This window comes from Sclerotinia sclerotiorum, genomic scaffold, assembly GCF_000146945.2.
Source record: "Sclerotinia sclerotiorum 1980 UF-70 scaffold_12 genomic scaffold, whole genome shotgun sequence".
Taxonomy (NCBI): Eukaryota; Fungi; Ascomycota; class Leotiomycetes; order Helotiales; family Sclerotiniaceae; genus Sclerotinia; species Sclerotinia sclerotiorum.
In genome coordinates this window covers 85,093-102,402 of record NW_001820824.1, presented here as the reverse complement: position 1 = coordinate 102,402, position 17,310 = coordinate 85,093, and the positions used below count along the sequence as shown (strand labels likewise).

The 17,310-nt window shown below is 42.3% G+C and overlaps 6 protein-coding genes across 6 annotated transcripts in view; 2 read left to right on the top strand and 4 right to left on the bottom strand.

Moving 5' to 3' along the window:
- Nucleotides 1–272, bottom strand: part of SS1G_08691 (hypothetical protein) — a gene marked incomplete at both ends in the record, with an annotated part of 1,172 nt that extends 900 nt beyond the window's left edge. The window contains one exon of the mRNA XM_001589877.1: nucleotides 204–272. Coding sequence (XP_001589927.1) covers nucleotides 204–272 — 69 coding nt within the window. The remainder of the gene's footprint in view (nucleotides 1–203) is intronic.
- A 2,826-nt stretch (nucleotides 273–3,098) lies between these two features.
- SS1G_08690 (hypothetical protein) lies at nucleotides 3,099–6,721 on the bottom strand (the record flags this gene model as incomplete). The annotated part of the gene is made up of 4 exons (XM_001589876.1): nucleotides 3,099–3,186; nucleotides 3,301–4,397; nucleotides 4,456–6,293; nucleotides 6,481–6,721. The coding sequence occupies 4 exons, from the start codon at nucleotides 6,719–6,721 to the stop codon at nucleotides 3,099–3,101; spliced, it is 3,264 nt and encodes a 1,087-aa protein (XP_001589926.1).
- Nucleotides 6,722–8,754: 2,033 nt separating this feature from the next.
- On the top strand, nucleotides 8,755–10,330 carry SS1G_08689 (hypothetical protein; the record flags this gene model as incomplete). Its single annotated transcript, XM_001589875.1, has 3 exons — nucleotides 8,755–8,821; nucleotides 8,877–9,995; nucleotides 10,041–10,330. The coding sequence occupies 3 exons, from the start codon at nucleotides 8,755–8,757 to the stop codon at nucleotides 10,328–10,330; spliced, it is 1,476 nt and encodes a 491-aa protein (XP_001589925.1).
- An 848-nt stretch (nucleotides 10,331–11,178) lies between these two features.
- SS1G_08688 (hypothetical protein) lies at nucleotides 11,179–12,273 on the bottom strand (the record flags this gene model as incomplete). Its single annotated transcript, XM_001589874.1, has 2 exons — nucleotides 11,179–12,176; nucleotides 12,243–12,273. 2 exons carry the CDS (start codon nucleotides 12,271–12,273, stop codon nucleotides 11,179–11,181), a joined length of 1,029 nt encoding a protein of 342 aa, XP_001589924.1.
- A 384-nt stretch (nucleotides 12,274–12,657) lies between these two features.
- SS1G_08687 (hypothetical protein) lies at nucleotides 12,658–14,286 on the bottom strand (the record flags this gene model as incomplete). The annotated part of the gene is made up of 1 exon (XM_001589873.1): nucleotides 12,658–14,286. The coding sequence occupies one exon, from the start codon at nucleotides 14,284–14,286 to the stop codon at nucleotides 12,658–12,660; it is 1,629 nt and encodes a 542-aa protein (XP_001589923.1).
- A 931-nt stretch (nucleotides 14,287–15,217) lies between these two features.
- Nucleotides 15,218–16,200, top strand: SS1G_08686 (hypothetical protein; the record flags this gene model as incomplete). Its single annotated transcript, XM_001589872.1, has 3 exons — nucleotides 15,218–15,439; nucleotides 15,950–16,075; nucleotides 16,135–16,200. The coding sequence occupies 3 exons, from the start codon at nucleotides 15,218–15,220 to the stop codon at nucleotides 16,198–16,200; spliced, it is 414 nt and encodes a 137-aa protein (XP_001589922.1).
- Nucleotides 16,201–17,310: the final 1,110 nt, after the last annotated feature.

Sequence of the window (17,310 nt, the reverse complement as noted above, 5' to 3'; positions counted from 1 at the left end):
GTAATAGGATCCAAAGCCGCCATGGGGCATCGGCCAAAAATTCAATTCTCTTCAACCGAGTCGGGCCACTGGGTAATGTGACGCGATGTAATTAAGAAAGATCAATAGCATCATCGGATTCCGCTACCATGGGGGGTGTGCGCACCATGTAATCTCTCGTTCAATCTCTCCAAAGAATCCTTAGGTCCACCAGACACACTGACAAACACCCTCTCCTTCCCAATTTCTTCGACCAACGCAACCAAATTATCACCCCATAAGCCATCTATCATGTTTGAATCCACTATATTTGCGGCAATAAATACTCTCTCATCGCTGGGTACCGAGAATTTAGGAGGATTCGTATAACTTGCATTGAAGATAATCTGCCAACATAGTAACAAGATGAAGAATAAAAAGATGTATGTTGGTTTGCAGATTCTTCTAAAGGCTCGTAAAATTTTCGAAGCTAAGCGCCGTGAGGAAAGTGATTTATCTTTGAATTCGTAAGTAAAGTCGGCGGCATCGAGCGAGTTACGAGGAAGAGGATAGTATCGAGGGGATGATGACCGAGCCATGGCCGAGATATAATTTTTGATTCCCGCCAGGGATTCTTCTTGTTGTTAAAGCAAATTCCCTCTCATCTGATTAATCTGGTATTATTCTTCGTGTCGTTATTCCTTATTTCCTTGATCGTTGGTGTGATAGACAATGGTCTTCTTCGTCGCCGTTCGGGTTCAAATGTTTGTATTGTTAAAGGGAGTGGAATCAATGTCATATGACGATAAAAAAACAGTATGGGTATTTGAAGAGTTGAAAAGGGATTGAATAGAAGAGAAGAGAAGGAGAAGAAAGAGGGAGAAGTGAGAGAAAGTGAAGAATATAATGAATAGACGGTAAAAGTATTCACAAATTAAGAATCCATAAAAACAAGAGTGAAAAGAGTAAGATTGATTTGTATTCAGTATGGTACCACGGATAAAAGTAGTAAAGTTGTGAAATTGTGAAAATGTTGAAGTCAGTAAAATTGTAATAAGAGAGAAAGATAAAAAGTTAATGAAATCAATTCATTCATCCATCCAAAAGTTCAGGGTCCCCTATCCAAAACCCTTGGTGAGGAATTAGTGAGTAGCAAGTTACACCTGACTGCCTGCGGCATAGCCCCAGAATCCAAGCAATTTAGCGTCATTCCACCTTTCTAGCGCATCTTTGGTTTTATCTAGTGTCTATTTAGTATCGCTTTAGCCTCTTTAGCCTCTTTAGCCTCTTTAATTGACGCGGCGAATCATCATTTCCGACCCCGATGCCCCGACAAAGGGGGGAATTATAATAATTCTGTGAATTTTTCTGTTGATTGATTATCATATTTGTTGGTTTTTAATTTGATTTACTAGGTTTAATTGGATTTTCGTTGGATTTCGCTTGGTGTGATTGGGTAGATGTTGAAGAGATATAAATTCATTGAAAAGATATATCAAGTCTTTTTGAGGAGGATGAATAAGAGATTGTGAGAATTGATTCCATCGTTGAATCTACCCAACATAACATAATCAATCATTCACGGAGTTTATCCAGTATGTATTCAGTATCCGGTCAGTATCTAATCCAGTATCCAATCCAGTATCCAATAACCAGCCCCATCCAATTCTAGTGTTCCAAGTCCAAGTCCAACTTTAACCCCAACCCCAATCCAAAGAAACGGTCAATAGATCATTCCTTGACTTGAAGGCTTCGAATGGTTGCCTAGCTAGTACCGTAGTACAATGGTAGTATCATCATGTATCCTAAATATTTTTTATATCAACCAATTAACTAACTATCAATTACTCAACTCCTCAACTACTCAACTCTCACTCGCTCACTCACTCACTCAAAGCAAAACCCAACACAAGATCTTACAACATAATAACAATCCTCTAATATTCCCCAACTACTCAAGTACACTATAGGCCTAGTATTTCCCTCATCACTAATCCATCCATACTACCTACAGATCCATAATTATATATATACCTACCTAGGTAGGTATTCATAGTGATCATTGCCCCAGTACTTCTGTCTGTACTGAATACTCACTCAACAGTTAACACTCACTCAAGAGTCAATACACCACTACAACAACCCATCTTATCTAATCCAACCCACCTCTCCTCTCTTCTTCCGAGGTCAATAATACTTTTAAGATTCACACCAGGCAGGCATCTTCCATTCACATTCACATTTTCATTCTCATCCACCTTCCCATCCCACACCTACCTACACATCAAATTCCCACCCACCCAAACAAACCCAAAACCAAGCCCGCATTCGCATTCACAACCCTTCACATATACATCCCTTCCCTTCCCTTCACACCCGCACCCGCATTCATGAACTCACACACCCATCCATCCATCACTCAACCCCATCATTCTAACCCATCAATCAACCAACTCATCAATCGGATATCCCAACCAAATAATGCAGATACACTCTCCATTCCGTTTCCGCATACATGTAGGTACCTACCTATCTACCTAGGTAATCACACACTCACACTCCCACAATCACAATCACACACCGACCGTATCTCGTATACCGCATCCCAAACGGTTCGTCCGTACACCGCGCACCGATCACCGTACACCGTACATCGTACATCGTATATCCACTTCTACCTTCTCCTTCCACCTCCACTTCCCCCTAATAGTCTATCCCCCGACAAACTTTGATTCTTTTATTATTGGCACACCCAGAAGTTTACCAAGCATTCATTACGGAGTACACACACATTCACTCTCTCATAAAAAAGACTTTGTAATCGTGATTGATAATTCGTTATTCGTAATTCGTATTTTCATTTTTCATTTTGTTTTCTAAACTACCATAATACCAAAAAGTACTAAAGCATCAAGAATATAAGGATACTGTACAATGCAATGCAATGTTTTAAAATACCCCTGGAGAGAACCACCATCCACCCACCACCAATAGCTGCCTCGACAAATACCATCATCATTCATGCCATCATCGTCATCCATTCACCTCTGCATTATTTCCGCCGCCCATTTCAAAAAAAAGAAAGAGCAATTCTCGAAATGAAACATAATTCGATGCAAACAAGCAATTGTGTCGAGGACCTAAGAACCAAACCCAAAATTGGCCAGGCCAGTCAAGTACAGGACGGGCGCAGTAACGACGATGAGAACTGCGGGCACGGCTACAAGCCTAATTATCATGTTAAGGGTACCGATCAGCTTGGCGAGTCCAAATGGTTAAAAGGCTTAGGGGTATCATGTAAAGAACAAGGAAAAGATCAGGTCCAAAGGAAGATGTCCTTACGTGTGACGTCCGCCACCACATAATTTTCTAATCAGTCCTCCAATCCAATCCACGAATACTACTTGGAAGAATGCTCGAAGGAAGTTGCGGGATTTGGCGTCATCTCCGGCCGAGCGCATAGAAGAAGGCGTGATGGATCTGTCCGGTGCACTAGATGTCGGTTGTTTACGAGCTCTTAATTGGGAATCACCATTCTCTTCAGCGAACGAGGTGGTTTTGGCGGCATTCTCTTGAGAAACAGGTTTGTTGACCTTTGCATGCACACTCTCGGCTGGAGTTGCCGGCTGGACCGTAATACTTGGGCTATCCTTGTCGGTTTCTGCATTAGGAGTAACCTGAAGGCTTTCAGTGAGGTTAAGCGATTTGTTTTCGACAAAAGGAGTCGGGGGTAAAGCTGGTAGGACTGGATGAAGCTTGCTAGAAGCTTCGGTAAGTGTCATGGCTTGAGGCTGAGGCGATGAGCTTCGAGGAGTTGTGATGGTTGGCAGTTGAGATGGTTCTTGGGCAGCCCTGTCCGAAGCCTTGTCGTCGTTCAATTCACTCTTCTGTTCAGCTGCGTCTATTTTCTGTTCATCCGATATGTTACCATCACTTTGGGATTTTTCCACACTAGGCGGTAGAGCAGTTAGTTTGGATTCCGGTTCACCCTCCGCATTCTCCTCCACGATTGGAAGCAAAGATGGAGAGCTTTCTTGCGCAAGAGATCGAGGTGATGGTGTTAGTAGATCGCCATTTGTATGATTATTGCCATTTGCAACAGGTGTAACCGAAACTCCATCAACGTCTGTTTGGTCTTCGCTCAGTTGATTTGAGAGTCTTCTCACATGTTGCAGTATCTGATTGAAATTGTTGGGAAATGGTTCGAGGCTAGGATCATTTGGATCGAACTCTTGAAACATCGGTTCTGGCGCTGCCGATCGATTCTGAGTACTCTCGTACTCTAGCCGCTCTTCTGTGGTAGGAGGTCCATTACACTCGTGTGCAAAAAGTGGCGCCCGCTCCTCAAATGGCGTTTCGATGTCCAAATCACGATCTAAGCCATTGAAGCTCTGTAAGAGTGAATCTGGCTGAGGGCTTGGCAGGTCAATTGCATCGGGCTGCGAATGAAATTAGTGATCTATAAACTTACAGCACAAGCAGATGTGCACAACTTACTTTATAGTTTTCATCTACGAGAGCTGCAGAATCAGCAACCTCCGCAGCAGTGTCTGCGACTTCAGGAATCGGAGTATTCGAAAGACGTCTATAGCCAATCTTACCAGCATCTTTATCAGACATGGGAGGAGTTGGTGGTGTTTCATCAAGTAATGCAGCAGAGTCTGCAACCTCAGCAGCAACATTAGCAAGGTCTGGTGTAGTTGATTGTTGTCTGATGGTGACATGATCAGGTACAGCATCCTGGGCATGTAAAATATGTGCGTCCTTTTGAGCAAATGTTGCGGTACTTCCGAAATCGTCGCCAAGGCGCGGTTCAGAATCAATCTTTTCGACAGTTACCATGGGCGCCGATACAACTTCAGTTGAGATGCTGGGCTGCTCGTCGTCCTTTGCAATGCTCTTGGTACTGTCAACGGGCTCATTGAATTCATCCTGTTCGACAGTTTCCTGGTCGTGGCTTTCTCCGCCGGCAGGCTTGGTATCATTATTTGCTTCTGGTAGTACGACCGCCTCATCAGCTGGTAGTTCGATTGTGGAAGTTCCCTCCACATTATTTGCTTTGGAGCTAACATCTTGTTGACTTGGACTGACAGAGGTGGTAATTTCGACTTCGGTTGATTCCTCACTTACAATAGGTTCCGAGATCGTGTGCTCTTGTTTAGGTGCATCGTCAATTTTCTCTTCAACAACTTGTTCCGCTGGGCTAAAGCTTTCTGCCGTACTTTCAATGCTTTCATTGGAAATTGTGTTAGAAGCGGGAACCTCAGGGTTCTGGGGTTCTTCCTTCTTGGGTTCCTCGGCTACATTTTCAGTGCTTTCATCGGCGAGCGGAGAATGTGAGATGGGGTTTTCGGAGTTGCTTGTCTCAGGCTCATGGGTGAGCTTTTCCTCCACTTTCGCGTCACTAACCGCCAAGCCAGTTTCTTCCTTTGATTCTCCCTCGCTAGCATGTAGTTCTGGCTTTGATGTTGGTTCCTCCATGTGAGTAAGTACGGTCTCTTCTTTTGCCTCATGCTCGCTAGCTTGTGGTTCTTGCTCCGATTCTGGTTCCTTACTGGTAACATGGACGGGATCTTCTTGGTGTTCGAGGACTTCATCCTTGTTCGCACCAGCCTCTTCTTTTACTTCACTCTCACCAACAGCCTGTTTTTCGTTCAAATCTGAGTTTTCAGAGGTGACTGGAATGGATTCTTCCAATTTAACAGCTTCATCCTTCTTCGATTCAGTCTCGGCATGGAGTCCGTCATCGTCTTTACGTGTGACTTCTTCAGGTTCCAACACATTGCTGTCGCTAGCAGGAGATTCCTTGGCTACCTCACTAGCTTCTTGAGCTGATGAATCTGGTTGCAAGCCACGAACCTCTGTCTTCTTAGAATCCTCAGTTTCTGTATGAGCATGCGATTCCAGGATTTCAGGTTCATCAATTCCTGCCGTAGAGACTTCGAGCTCTTCCACTGGCACGCTTGACAGATCAAGCTTTTCCGCAGGAGCTTCACTTTCTGGCTTAACTGCTTGGTCGACTTCAGCAACAAGTGGGGATGCGTCATGTGTCTCTTCAGCTTTTTCTGGCTTGACTTCGGCACCATGGTCCAACGGGGAGTCTGCTAATGTATCTGCCTTTGGATGTGGGCTCTCAGAAAGCTTTTCCTCGGACTCAGTATGCTGAGTTGGCTCTATAACAGTTTCCATTGTTGATGGCTTCGTGTCAAAGTCAGGTAATGTGCGAGGAGTTGAATTTTCTTCATGTGATTTTTCGTTGGAGGTGGATTTGGATGGTGAAGGAGGTATGATTGGAACTGTGAGAAGATTATTCTGGTTCCCACCCTCATCGGTAACTGTGAAGAAATTGAATATTAGCTAGATACCAAAAATACTTTTTTTTTTCAATTGTAAGATTGAAAATGAATTAGTGAATTGCAATTTCGCTTCCATATGGCAATCAATTGCAAGTGAGATAAGAGATTGGTGTGGTTTTAGAATATTGATGATCAAGAGATACCTATTGAAGGAAATTCGACATACCAGTTGGTGCATCTTCATCCGACATCCACCAATCCCCATTACCAATCCTGAATTTATATTGATATTCTTTTCCCTGTTCCACCTCGACTGCCTTGGAGAATACATAATGATCCGAATCATTTGTATAATCCATCTCCTGGGGCTGCCATACTGATTCAGGAAAGGAACCAGCAAGATATATCGGTGGGGCAGCTCCCGGTTTGGAGTATTTGATGACAACCGAAGTCTTCGTATCCGCCATTTTGTCCTAGTATTCTGCAAGCTGTCATTACCGGTGTTCAATAAAGATTTAATCTTTTTCGGATCTTAAGAAAGAGGAGTTACCACTGCTTTCAAGAGGTTTGAAGATAAGGAAGTAATGTGAAGGGCGGCGAAAAGGAATAGTCCGCGAAAGAATGAGTACAAGTAGATAGGTAATTGAAAAGACCATGGAGGATTCTTGACATTCTCGAAGTAAAGTACCTAGTGAGCAGAAAAGAAAAGTACGGCAGGTTCGGAAACTGCCAGGATGCCAAAATAATTCACACGAATGAGAGAAGGAGCAGTGACGACATTAAAAGTGTAGCAGTAGGTAGGTAGGTACTAGGTAGAGAGGGGAAGAAATGAAGGAATAGAGGAATGGAGGAGAGGAGGAAAGGAGGGAAGGGAAGAACGGAAAGAAATGTCAATAAGCTCGTACGTACCTGTTTCTAACTGAAATAATCTGTTTGAGACTGGACTGGATAAACACTCTCTCCAAGAACTCTTACCAAAAAATCACTTTCAATGGGTTCTTGATAAAACTGAGAAGCAGCTTGATTTTGATCCTGAATTTGATACTTCACAACGATGCATGAATGGGGTGAGGTGAGGTAAAGTCTTGATAAGAGAGTTAGGAGTTATCAGGTAGCGTGTGGTCTTATAATTTTGATACGAGTACCGGCAAGTTGACAAGGCTTATCAGTTGTAGAGACTGATAGGACAATCGAGATATCAAATGAGATGACGGTAAATCGGGAATTGATGATGGATGATCTGTAACTCTATCTGTAATCTGTAATCTTGTTGGAGGAATGATGGAGGGATCCCAAAGATGAGATGAAGTACAAAGAAACAATGATTTTACGAGTCCAGTACGGACGGAGTATGAATTTGATGGTTGAGATTTAAAAGATTGGCAAAAAGTAAAACACCCACCCATGCCATGGCCACCCACATCAACCCATCAACACGCAACCCACAATAAAACAATCCATCAATCCATTCATCCATCAATCCACCACTCCCACCACTTTTAGAAATCCTCCGTTAGATATGCACGTCCTCACTCGTAATAAACTTCCAACTGCCACTCTGCTTCCATTGGACACACAACGTTGGAAGGAGAAAAGACCTGCTTCACACAGCAAAAATACCCTTGGAATATATGCACATGTTAACGAATCAGATGTATCGTCTCCACCTTCTATCTGTGCAACATTGTTGGCAGCCACATCATAGCTCACGCGCCACGCATCATTATCATTGGACTTGAGTATATGTAGAGAGAGAAATTCTCCAAAAAATGAGGATGCAATGGTAGTCTGTATATGCAGACCCTAGTAGCTGTTTGGAAAAAGAAGAGGAAAAAAAAAAAAATACGTTCAGTGTCTTTTCACTTGGCCTTTGGGGGAATGAAAGATATTTAAATGAAGTGAGAAGTGTGAGGAGTGAAGTGTGAGGAGTAAAGTGTAAAGCGTGAAATGTGGAGCGAGTCTGAGGTTGTCATGGAGTGAAGTGAAGTAAGTGGTATCGTGAAATAATAAATTCACTCGTGTGGACACTTCCGTCCGGTAGAGAAGATCTGGAGTATGATAGCCCACCATTAGCCCGCCATTAGCTTAACATCAAAAGTGGGGAAGCACAAGGATAGAGCTGTGAAATGTTTATGCTATGAATGTTTTTGAATGCCCTGACTGGTTCGTTAACCACAGCCAACTGGAGTAATGTCCGGACCAGGCATGTGATATTTCAGCCTCATGACGCAAGGCCACAATTTTATTTTTTGAGGCTGTAGCTCAATTGATAATTTTGAGACTGGAATGAACCTCAACATACATTAAAAACACCACAAACTTCAAATTACTATAGGTTTAATATCACATCTTTGGTATTTCAGTCCAGCATTTTACCATCCCAGCATCTTACATTATAAGTAATCGCTATATACTACTGTTTGATCTCCAATAGGGTTTGATTGCGCTTGTTTTGATATCCCTCTGGTTCCAGGTCGCATTCCTCCAAGTTCACTCAATCATGTCTCTACCACCATCAGTTATTCATATCAAGAGAAAAGCCACAGATTTACCCCAGGACTTTCTTCGTGAGTCAAATAAAAACTTGATCTCCTCAAACAATCAACAATCTAACCTTTACAGGTGTTGATGATGCGGTTACAAAACGACAACGTAGGACAACCGATTTTGTTTACTCCAGACAACAAACCCCACAAATCGAAAGTACCCCTTCGACTCCTCAATCAGCTCCACCAGGAAGACGCATTAAACCATTACATCGTTCTACAAGCTCTCGTTCTTTGGCTATCAGAACACAAGGCAAGAGTGAAGGAAATGGAAATATTCAACCAATAAATGAAATCAATAATGAGAATCAAGCCCTCAAAACTCAACCTCCGCTTGCCAATATTACTACAAAACAAAATGCAGAAGTAAACCACTCTCCGGGTAGCGTTCGACCTTCAAGTAGTGGGCGTCCATCGAGTAGTGGAAGTACGAAGAAACCAGTTCAGCAGCGACGATTTCATCTATCAAGAAGTGCAACACCGGCAGTATCTTCAAGTCCAGGCGTACGAAAGCGCAATGCTACCGTTTTTATTGAACGTCGTGTGCGACAAAAGACACAGGAAGAGAAGTGGACATCTGTGGCCAATGCTGCCATTGAATCAGAGAATGTTGCTACCGAGAAACAAGAACAAGAGGAAAAACCTCGAAAAAAGCCTGGCCGAGGTTCGAGAGTGCAAGTAGCATCTACAAAAGACAAGAAAGATACCAAGGAAACCACCGCACCTCAGTCAAAACCACCTTCCGCGTTAGTCAATCCTTGGGGTCTTGATACGGATGATTTGGCTGCACAGATGCAAGCTTATACACTACAAGAAATTGGTCGTAGTATTGCAGAATCTAAGGCAGAAGAGCCTACACCACCTTCACCAGTTCAATCCTTCCGCAAACCAGCATCATCTAGATTCAAGCCCAAGAAACCGGCTTTGCGCTACAAGGAACGTCATCCAGAGGAAAATGCTATGGATATTGACCAGGATCAAATGTCTGAAGTTGAGACTGAAGACGATATGGATACGGATACAGAATATATCATAGAGACATATCATCGTGTTCCTGCAGAAGATATCGATAATGAGGACAACAAGATTAATTTCGGTATCCTCGTACTTGATGCACAATCAGATATTGATGAATTTTATCAAGAATGGGATACAGATGAGGAGATAGAAGATGAAGCAGATGAAGATGAGAATGGTTTGTAGTCCTTTTTAAATCTCCCTAATCTTTCACCCTTATTAGACATGATATTAACCTATACCAAAGATGAAAATTACTACACAGCCGATTACCCGGATGCAGAGGTCGATTCGGATGACGAGTATAATAGAAATGCATATGCATATCGTACAGGCAATGCGTCGGATCTGGAAGAATTCGATGAGGATGATAGTGATGAGGATGAAATGGGATTTAGTGATGATGAAACCGACAAGTTAAAATATCCATGGCAGAAAGTTGCAGCACATGAACGAAGAAATCAAATGAATCGTTTTGCAAGTGGGGAGGATGATGATGAAGATATGGAGTAGAAGGAAGATGAGAAGGTGGTGATATGGAGGTTAAGAGGTGGTTTTGAGTTTGGAGGAGATGTAATGGAAGATGTGAAATGCAGATGATTTTATGCCGTAGCTATAGTGATATTTACTCCAGATGCTGAGTTCAAAGTCTCTTTTTTAATCTAGTACTCTAGTGTCACGATCCACCATCACGTGGGGCAAGTATGGATCACGTGATGGAGCCTCCAGGAGCATAGGCTCCTGGAAAGGACCAGTATATAAACATTCATTATTTTCATAGTATAGGAGCTTCGTGCTCAACCTAGTTATCAATTAGTCTACCTACGTTCTATTTGATCTAGTAACGAATTCACTTCCAAGTGAATACCCAGTGATAAAGCCTTAACCCATAACTACCAACCAGACGAAACCTTGGGCAGCCGCTGCCTCCAGTACAGTATCGTTACAGGTATTTAGAAGGGAAAGCTGGTAGGGCCTCTGTGGCCCCTGGAATTTTGATCATTAGAGGATGTTGTATTGGCAGTAAACAGCTACATTTGTCATATTCATTGACTCTGGTGAAGTTTTCTTCGACCTGAGGCGAGATCAAAGCATTTACATCTATACCGTATTGCGCCGAGAAAATAAAAGAGTTGCACAAACAAGTACTTAGGTAAAGATGTACAGATTGACTTCAAGAACAAATTGGTATGTGAAAATTTAAATATTGAGCCTACACACTATGCTAATCGCTCCCACAATTGATATCATCCCGGACTCCTTTTTTGAATATTAAACCCCTCCGAATTCATAAACTCATGGTATCCGTATGATCCTTTTCCATAGATGTACGTCTCCAATGTTCCATCTGTTAACCCCTACTATCTCTTCTTATTCCATGCATCCACAAATGCAATCTTATCCTTCACAGTCAACCCTACACGTTTAACTCGTCCTAATCGTGCCAAGGCTTCTCCAACTTTGTCCAAAACACGCTGTTCCTCTGATGTTGTTTCCACGGACTGGTCGTTTTTACATGTTAAACTATCAGTGCTGCTGGTGTAGCCAATGCCTTCGTTAACATTATCGAGTAGATTCTTCAGATATTTATTATCCTTCTTTTCCGAAACTCCATCGAGCTTGGAGGTATTGTATACAACCTCAGCGATTCGGACTTTGATACAGTGAGTAGGTTTTGAAAGAAGATTCCAGAAAAATGACCAGTAATTCCCCGGAATGGGTGTCGTAATATCTGATGGCGAGTATCGCAAACTTATTGGAAAGATTTTGGTTCCTGATGGAGCTGTTAAAAGACTTGCGCTCACGGGCAATATTCCTTTTCCATTTGTGGTTGTACATTCCGGGAAAACTACTATGGCTCTTCCGGGATAGCGATTGAGTAGAGCGGTTAAATCCGTTATTTTCGCGCCTTTAGGTGGATATTCTTGAGGACTTTGGAGTGCGCGAAAGATTGCGCCGAGGAGGGAAATTTGATGAATTTGACGGGTATGCGGGTATGATACTGTGAATATAGGATCGAAAATGGCAGCCAGATATAAAGAATCGAGAGGTGATGTAAATGAAGATGCAATGATATCCGACGGCTCAGGTACCCTTCCTTCATGTTTCTTTGCCAGTGAACCTTTCTTTACTCCATCAATCTGCAAATCTATCCACCAGACTCCCGGTATCCCAAGTATCATCCATAGTATTGCTTTTTTGAGTAGTGACCCTAATGGAAACCATTGTAGGAAGAGAAAATACGTCGTGGATACTGTGAGGAAGAATGGTAATTTGAAGAGGAAGAGAAAAAGGTGGACAGGTGCATATATGCCGGCGCTTGGAGTTTGAACGGGGAAGAACGGAGCGATTCCAGATCCTGGTGATTAATGCATTAGTTGGGACCCTCTATATTAGTAGATGTTATGTGGCATGTAGTACGTACCTCTGTCACGAAACTGCGAATATTTTTCCATTGTGATGATTTTTATATGTGCTGAAAGGTTGAACGAAGAAGTATTTATGCGGGATACTATAATATCATGACCGTATTGATGAATCAGCGACGCAATTATAAGAAATTATATATTCCAAGAAAGTATACTAAGAAAGTTGTAGATGTAAGTTGAATCGTATGTTTTCTGTATTTTTTGGAAATAATTATATGTAGGTAATAAAAATATTTTGGTGGGCAGAAAGTAGAGTACAGAGTATTAGATAATTAGATAATTAGGTAAGTTAACGTGGTTTATCAGTAACCGGAACATATCAGTAACCGGAACACTTTTACCTCAATTACCCACATTCCATTAAAATAAAATTACAACAACACCATAAATTAGGATTGAATTATATACAATCTAAAGATCAACTAATGCTGGATCGAACTGACAAGTTCGTGCATTATGTAAAGTACTACCGCATTTGCTACATCGTCGTATAGTAGCTTGCCTCCTTGCTGAAGAACCATCATTTGTATATTCGTCGCATCGTATCTGATCTTCTACATTCTCTTGTTCTAATATATTATGCCCATCTTCTATTGAAAGTGCTCCTCCTTTTCGTATTAAAGCTTTTCTAGCTCTCCGGCGTTTACTAAGTGCTTCATTTGCTTTGCGGAGACTATGAACCTCAGCAGTTAAAAGCGTATTCGCATGAGCTAGAAGCTCTGTACCCTTAGCTAAAGCTGCAACTGTTTCAAATATTGGAGTAGGTGAGCTCCCTTGATGCCGAGCAATACGACTTTTCACTAAAGTGGATTGGGAAAGAGCTTCAGTTGGATTGTGAGGTGTTTGAGATTGCCATATATCAGGATCGGCTGATATTGATCTATTTGATGGAGTTCTTATTCGAATATCTAGCTTTGAAAGTACAATTTCCGGATTAAATGGGATTAGCCCAGCTCCGCGGAACCCAGCTTTACTATTTGATATAGATATTGCTTCGATATATGCAGCTTTGAAGGCTTGAAAGAACTCGGTTTTGGTAATATGAATGATATGCGCCTTGATAAAGTTCTCGATTTGTCGATTATATGAACGCTTTAAAGGACCAAAACAACCGATATCGAGTGGTTGAGTTAAATGCGAAGAATGAGGTGGCAAACTAAGTAATATAATGTTGTGTTCCTTGCAGTATTCCTGAAATGCTGGTGATTTATGACTTTCATGCCCATCAAGCACTAGCATTCGATATCTACCCACTTTCCTACTTTCAGTATGTTTGTTGAAGTGCTTAATCCATTCAAGACCTGTCTCATTATCTGTCCATCCATTGGTAGTAGGTTTAATAAGCCAATCGTATGGTAAATCGCCTTCGGTATACCAATTTGAGAGGTGGTATTCGCCTTTTACTATCAAAAACGGAGGTATATTATGACCTTCTCCATCAACACAAATAATCGCTGTAGCCCATTCCCGATTGCCTGGCTGTATAGCTTTGCTTTTTCCATGTCGATCAGCTTTAGTAACTACTATATATGGTGATATTTGTCCCATCATAAAGCCTGTCTCATCGAAGTTGTAGAAATCGCAGTCTAGAATACCATATTTGGCCTGCATATTCGATACTAATCGAAACCATCTTTCAATAAGCTCTGAATCTTCGCAGAGAGCTCTTTGAAAGTCATAAACGCGATTAAAACGCGTCTTTAATTCTGTATGTCGTTTCACAAAGCGATGAGCCCAGAGCTTTCCAACCTTCTTCGCACCCCGCGTTTCGAGTATATAATTCGCCATATCTTCCACATCACTTATTCGAGGACTAAACCCTCTCTCGTCCATATCAATTATATATTGAAAAAGCGATTTCTCCTCTAATTCCGTCATTTTACAATGTATTGATCGAGATCCAGCTTTCGGCGTTCGACCGGCTATTCTGTAGGTAAGGGTAGTATGCGGTATATTATAGATTTTAGCAGCTCTTCGCACACTTAGTTTTTTGGATGAAGCAATAGCTTGAATGGCTAGATTAATTTGCGACTCTTGCATATTGATTTGAAAGGTTGAATATGGATTTAACGCGTGTTAAAGTTGAGAGGTGGTAATTGAGGTAAAAGTGTTCCGGTTACTGATATGTTCCGGTTACTGATAAACCACGTTACGTGCTTCTAACTTTTGACACGTGAAGATGACATCCCTCGTTCTACATGGTGTCCAGATATACATAATTTTGATGGATGACAATTTATTAGTGTTCATAAAATGTGCATTAATAAGTCTGAGTGCATAAAATGGGCATCAAACCTTTTCTTGTTTTCGGATCTCTTAGTCATCAACCTTCTCCCCAGCAACCAAAGCTTAATTGAATAATTGAATGAATAAACAGAACAAGCTTTGAAAAAACGACCAAATATTACATTTATCAATCAACAACAACGACAATTCGCCCTTCGACGCGCTACTAACCATTCACCTCTTTTTCTATTTGCATGTCCTATTCAATTTAATATTGTGTAGCATCCGCTACTTCTTGTAATGGAATACGAAGAAGAAAACCAGGTATGATCTTCATGTCAATAAACAATTCCTTGAATGGACAACTGATCAGGAACTTTCCTCATTAAACAGTACCAGCGCACGTCGCAAGCCAAACTTACAATGAGTGCCATTCCTTCTCTAGGAAAGCCCCTAGCAGAAATCACAGACTCTCATGGCAATGTACGATCACGACTCCCCTCAAAGATGCCGCAACCTACAACTTTGAAGCGTCAAAGTGACAAGTCAAACAATGAACCGGCACCTAAACGCAAGACTCTTGCTGAAAGAGCTGGAGAACCTGTGACTACATTGGCCCGAACACCGTCTGTACGGAAGCCATCAGTGAAGGGTACTTCTATAGTAGACGTGAGTCTGGCCTCCTCTTGATTGAAAACATCCATTGACACATAGCAGATCAAGAACAGTTTCTCTCAACCACGAAATGCGTCCTATGCTTCTTCAGCGTCATCCCGAACACCTTCAGTATCTTCACGTCACACATCAAATAGCAGTTTCTCACAAAGTGTCGGACCTGGACGACCAAGGTCAGCTTACGGCTCACGCCCACCCTCATACAGTCAATCTACAACATCAAGACCAAATACATCTCAATCCAAGGGTCGACCCAATGCCTCGAAGGACTCAACATCTTCAGATGATGACGGTATGCCACCCCCAGGAGGAAGACGAAAGCCTATGCTCCCAGTACCTGTTACTTCTTTCAATCAATTAAATGGAGACTCGGGTTTGGAAGTCATGAAAGTCAGAGATCATCATTCAATCAACCCAATGAGATCTCTACGCTCCGAGGAAAACCTACGTGATCTATCCGTTAGTACGGCATTGAGTAGGCTTCAAATCAATGACGAGCAGACTAATCCATCCGCGGGACATGACCTGATTTCATCTCCAAGGAAGCCTTTTCGCCTTCGACACAAATTTTCCCGAAGCGTAGGAGCTCGGAGTATGAGAGTAGACAATGAAGAAGCCGCACTTGTTCTATATCAGGCACCGGATTATAGCTCAGTAGCTCCGAAGACGCCTTCTCACATTCCTGTTCTTGCTAAGTCGGAATTTTTCACTTCTACACCTGTCACTCCTTGCAAAAATTCCAAATTTTCCCCAAAGAAAACTCCATATATATCAAAAGATTCTAATGTTCCTGCTTTGGTAGCGTTTGATGTACGTGGTCGCCTCGAATCAATGGAAGCAATGTATGCCAGGCTCGCGTCAACAGTCGATGGCACAGGCAAAGATCACGATGCACTTAGAAATGCAGTCAGTGAATACAAATCTAAACGTGAGTAGCATTTCGGAATCTTTGTATCGAATACTGGCTAATCTGTTCCTTTATGACAGTCGACGAACTTGAAGGCCTCCGAACACACCTTTCGTCTTCCAACCAGACTCTCCAAGCTAACCTAGATGATACAACCCAGAGGCTAAACATGATACAGCAGAAATTACTCGAGACGACAAACACCCTGGATGACAACATTCGAGCGCACCGCCTCGAGATGGACGACGTGAATCGAAACCATCGCAACGAGACTGATAAAATGAGACGTGACAACATGGATGAGATTGACCGGCTTATTCGTACTCACAGAAATGATATGCTTGAGCAAGAACGAAAGGCAGCTATCGAACTTGACGACCGAGTCCGAATTATCGAGCGCCAAAACGATGTAAAATTGGAGGAGGAGAGAAATCGAAGATTACGCGAGGTTAAGGAGCTCGAAAGCCAAGTTTCTACGGGACACCAAGGCCTAAACCTTGCGTTGCAGATGAAGGAGCAAGAGTTTCAGACTCTAAAAATGGAGCTTGAAGTATTGAAGACAAATCTTGATCGAGAAAAAGATTTGAAGGAAAATGCTCTAAACACTATCAAGGAGGTGCAGCAAACCATGCAAAAGACTGGCGTGGAAACATCGGCAACAATTGGTACACTGGAAAGCACGGTTGCCAGTCTCCGCGCAAGGATTCACTTTTTGGAGTCCGGAAGCAAAGCACAGTCCGATAGTTTTGTAGAGATGGAGGGTAGACTCCAGGAAGCTCTCAATTCGGCAGAGGAGTCCAAGAAGAAATTGATCAAGGAAGAAACCCTTCGTCGCATCCTTTTCAACCAAGTACAGGAATTGAAAGGAAACATTCGAGTCATGTGCAGAGTACGACCAACATTTAAGGAGGGTGCGGAGGGTGAATGCGCAAAAATCTCATTTCCAGACACTGATAAAGAGTCAAAGGAGCTGACAATTATCGGCAAGGAGAAGAGGAGCAATTTTGGAAAGGTCTCAACAGAAACTCATGCATTCTCCTTCGACAGAGTGTTTGGACCAACAAGTCAAAACCAAGAGGTTTTTGAAGAGATTTCTCAATTAGTCCAAAGTGCTTTGGATGGATACAACGTTTGCATATTTGCCTATGGTCAGACGGGTGCTGGAAAAACACCCCCAATGTCATCTGCCGATGGTATGATTCCTAGGGCCACTCTTACCGGTCTATGAGACCGCTGAAAGTCTCAAGGAGAAAGGA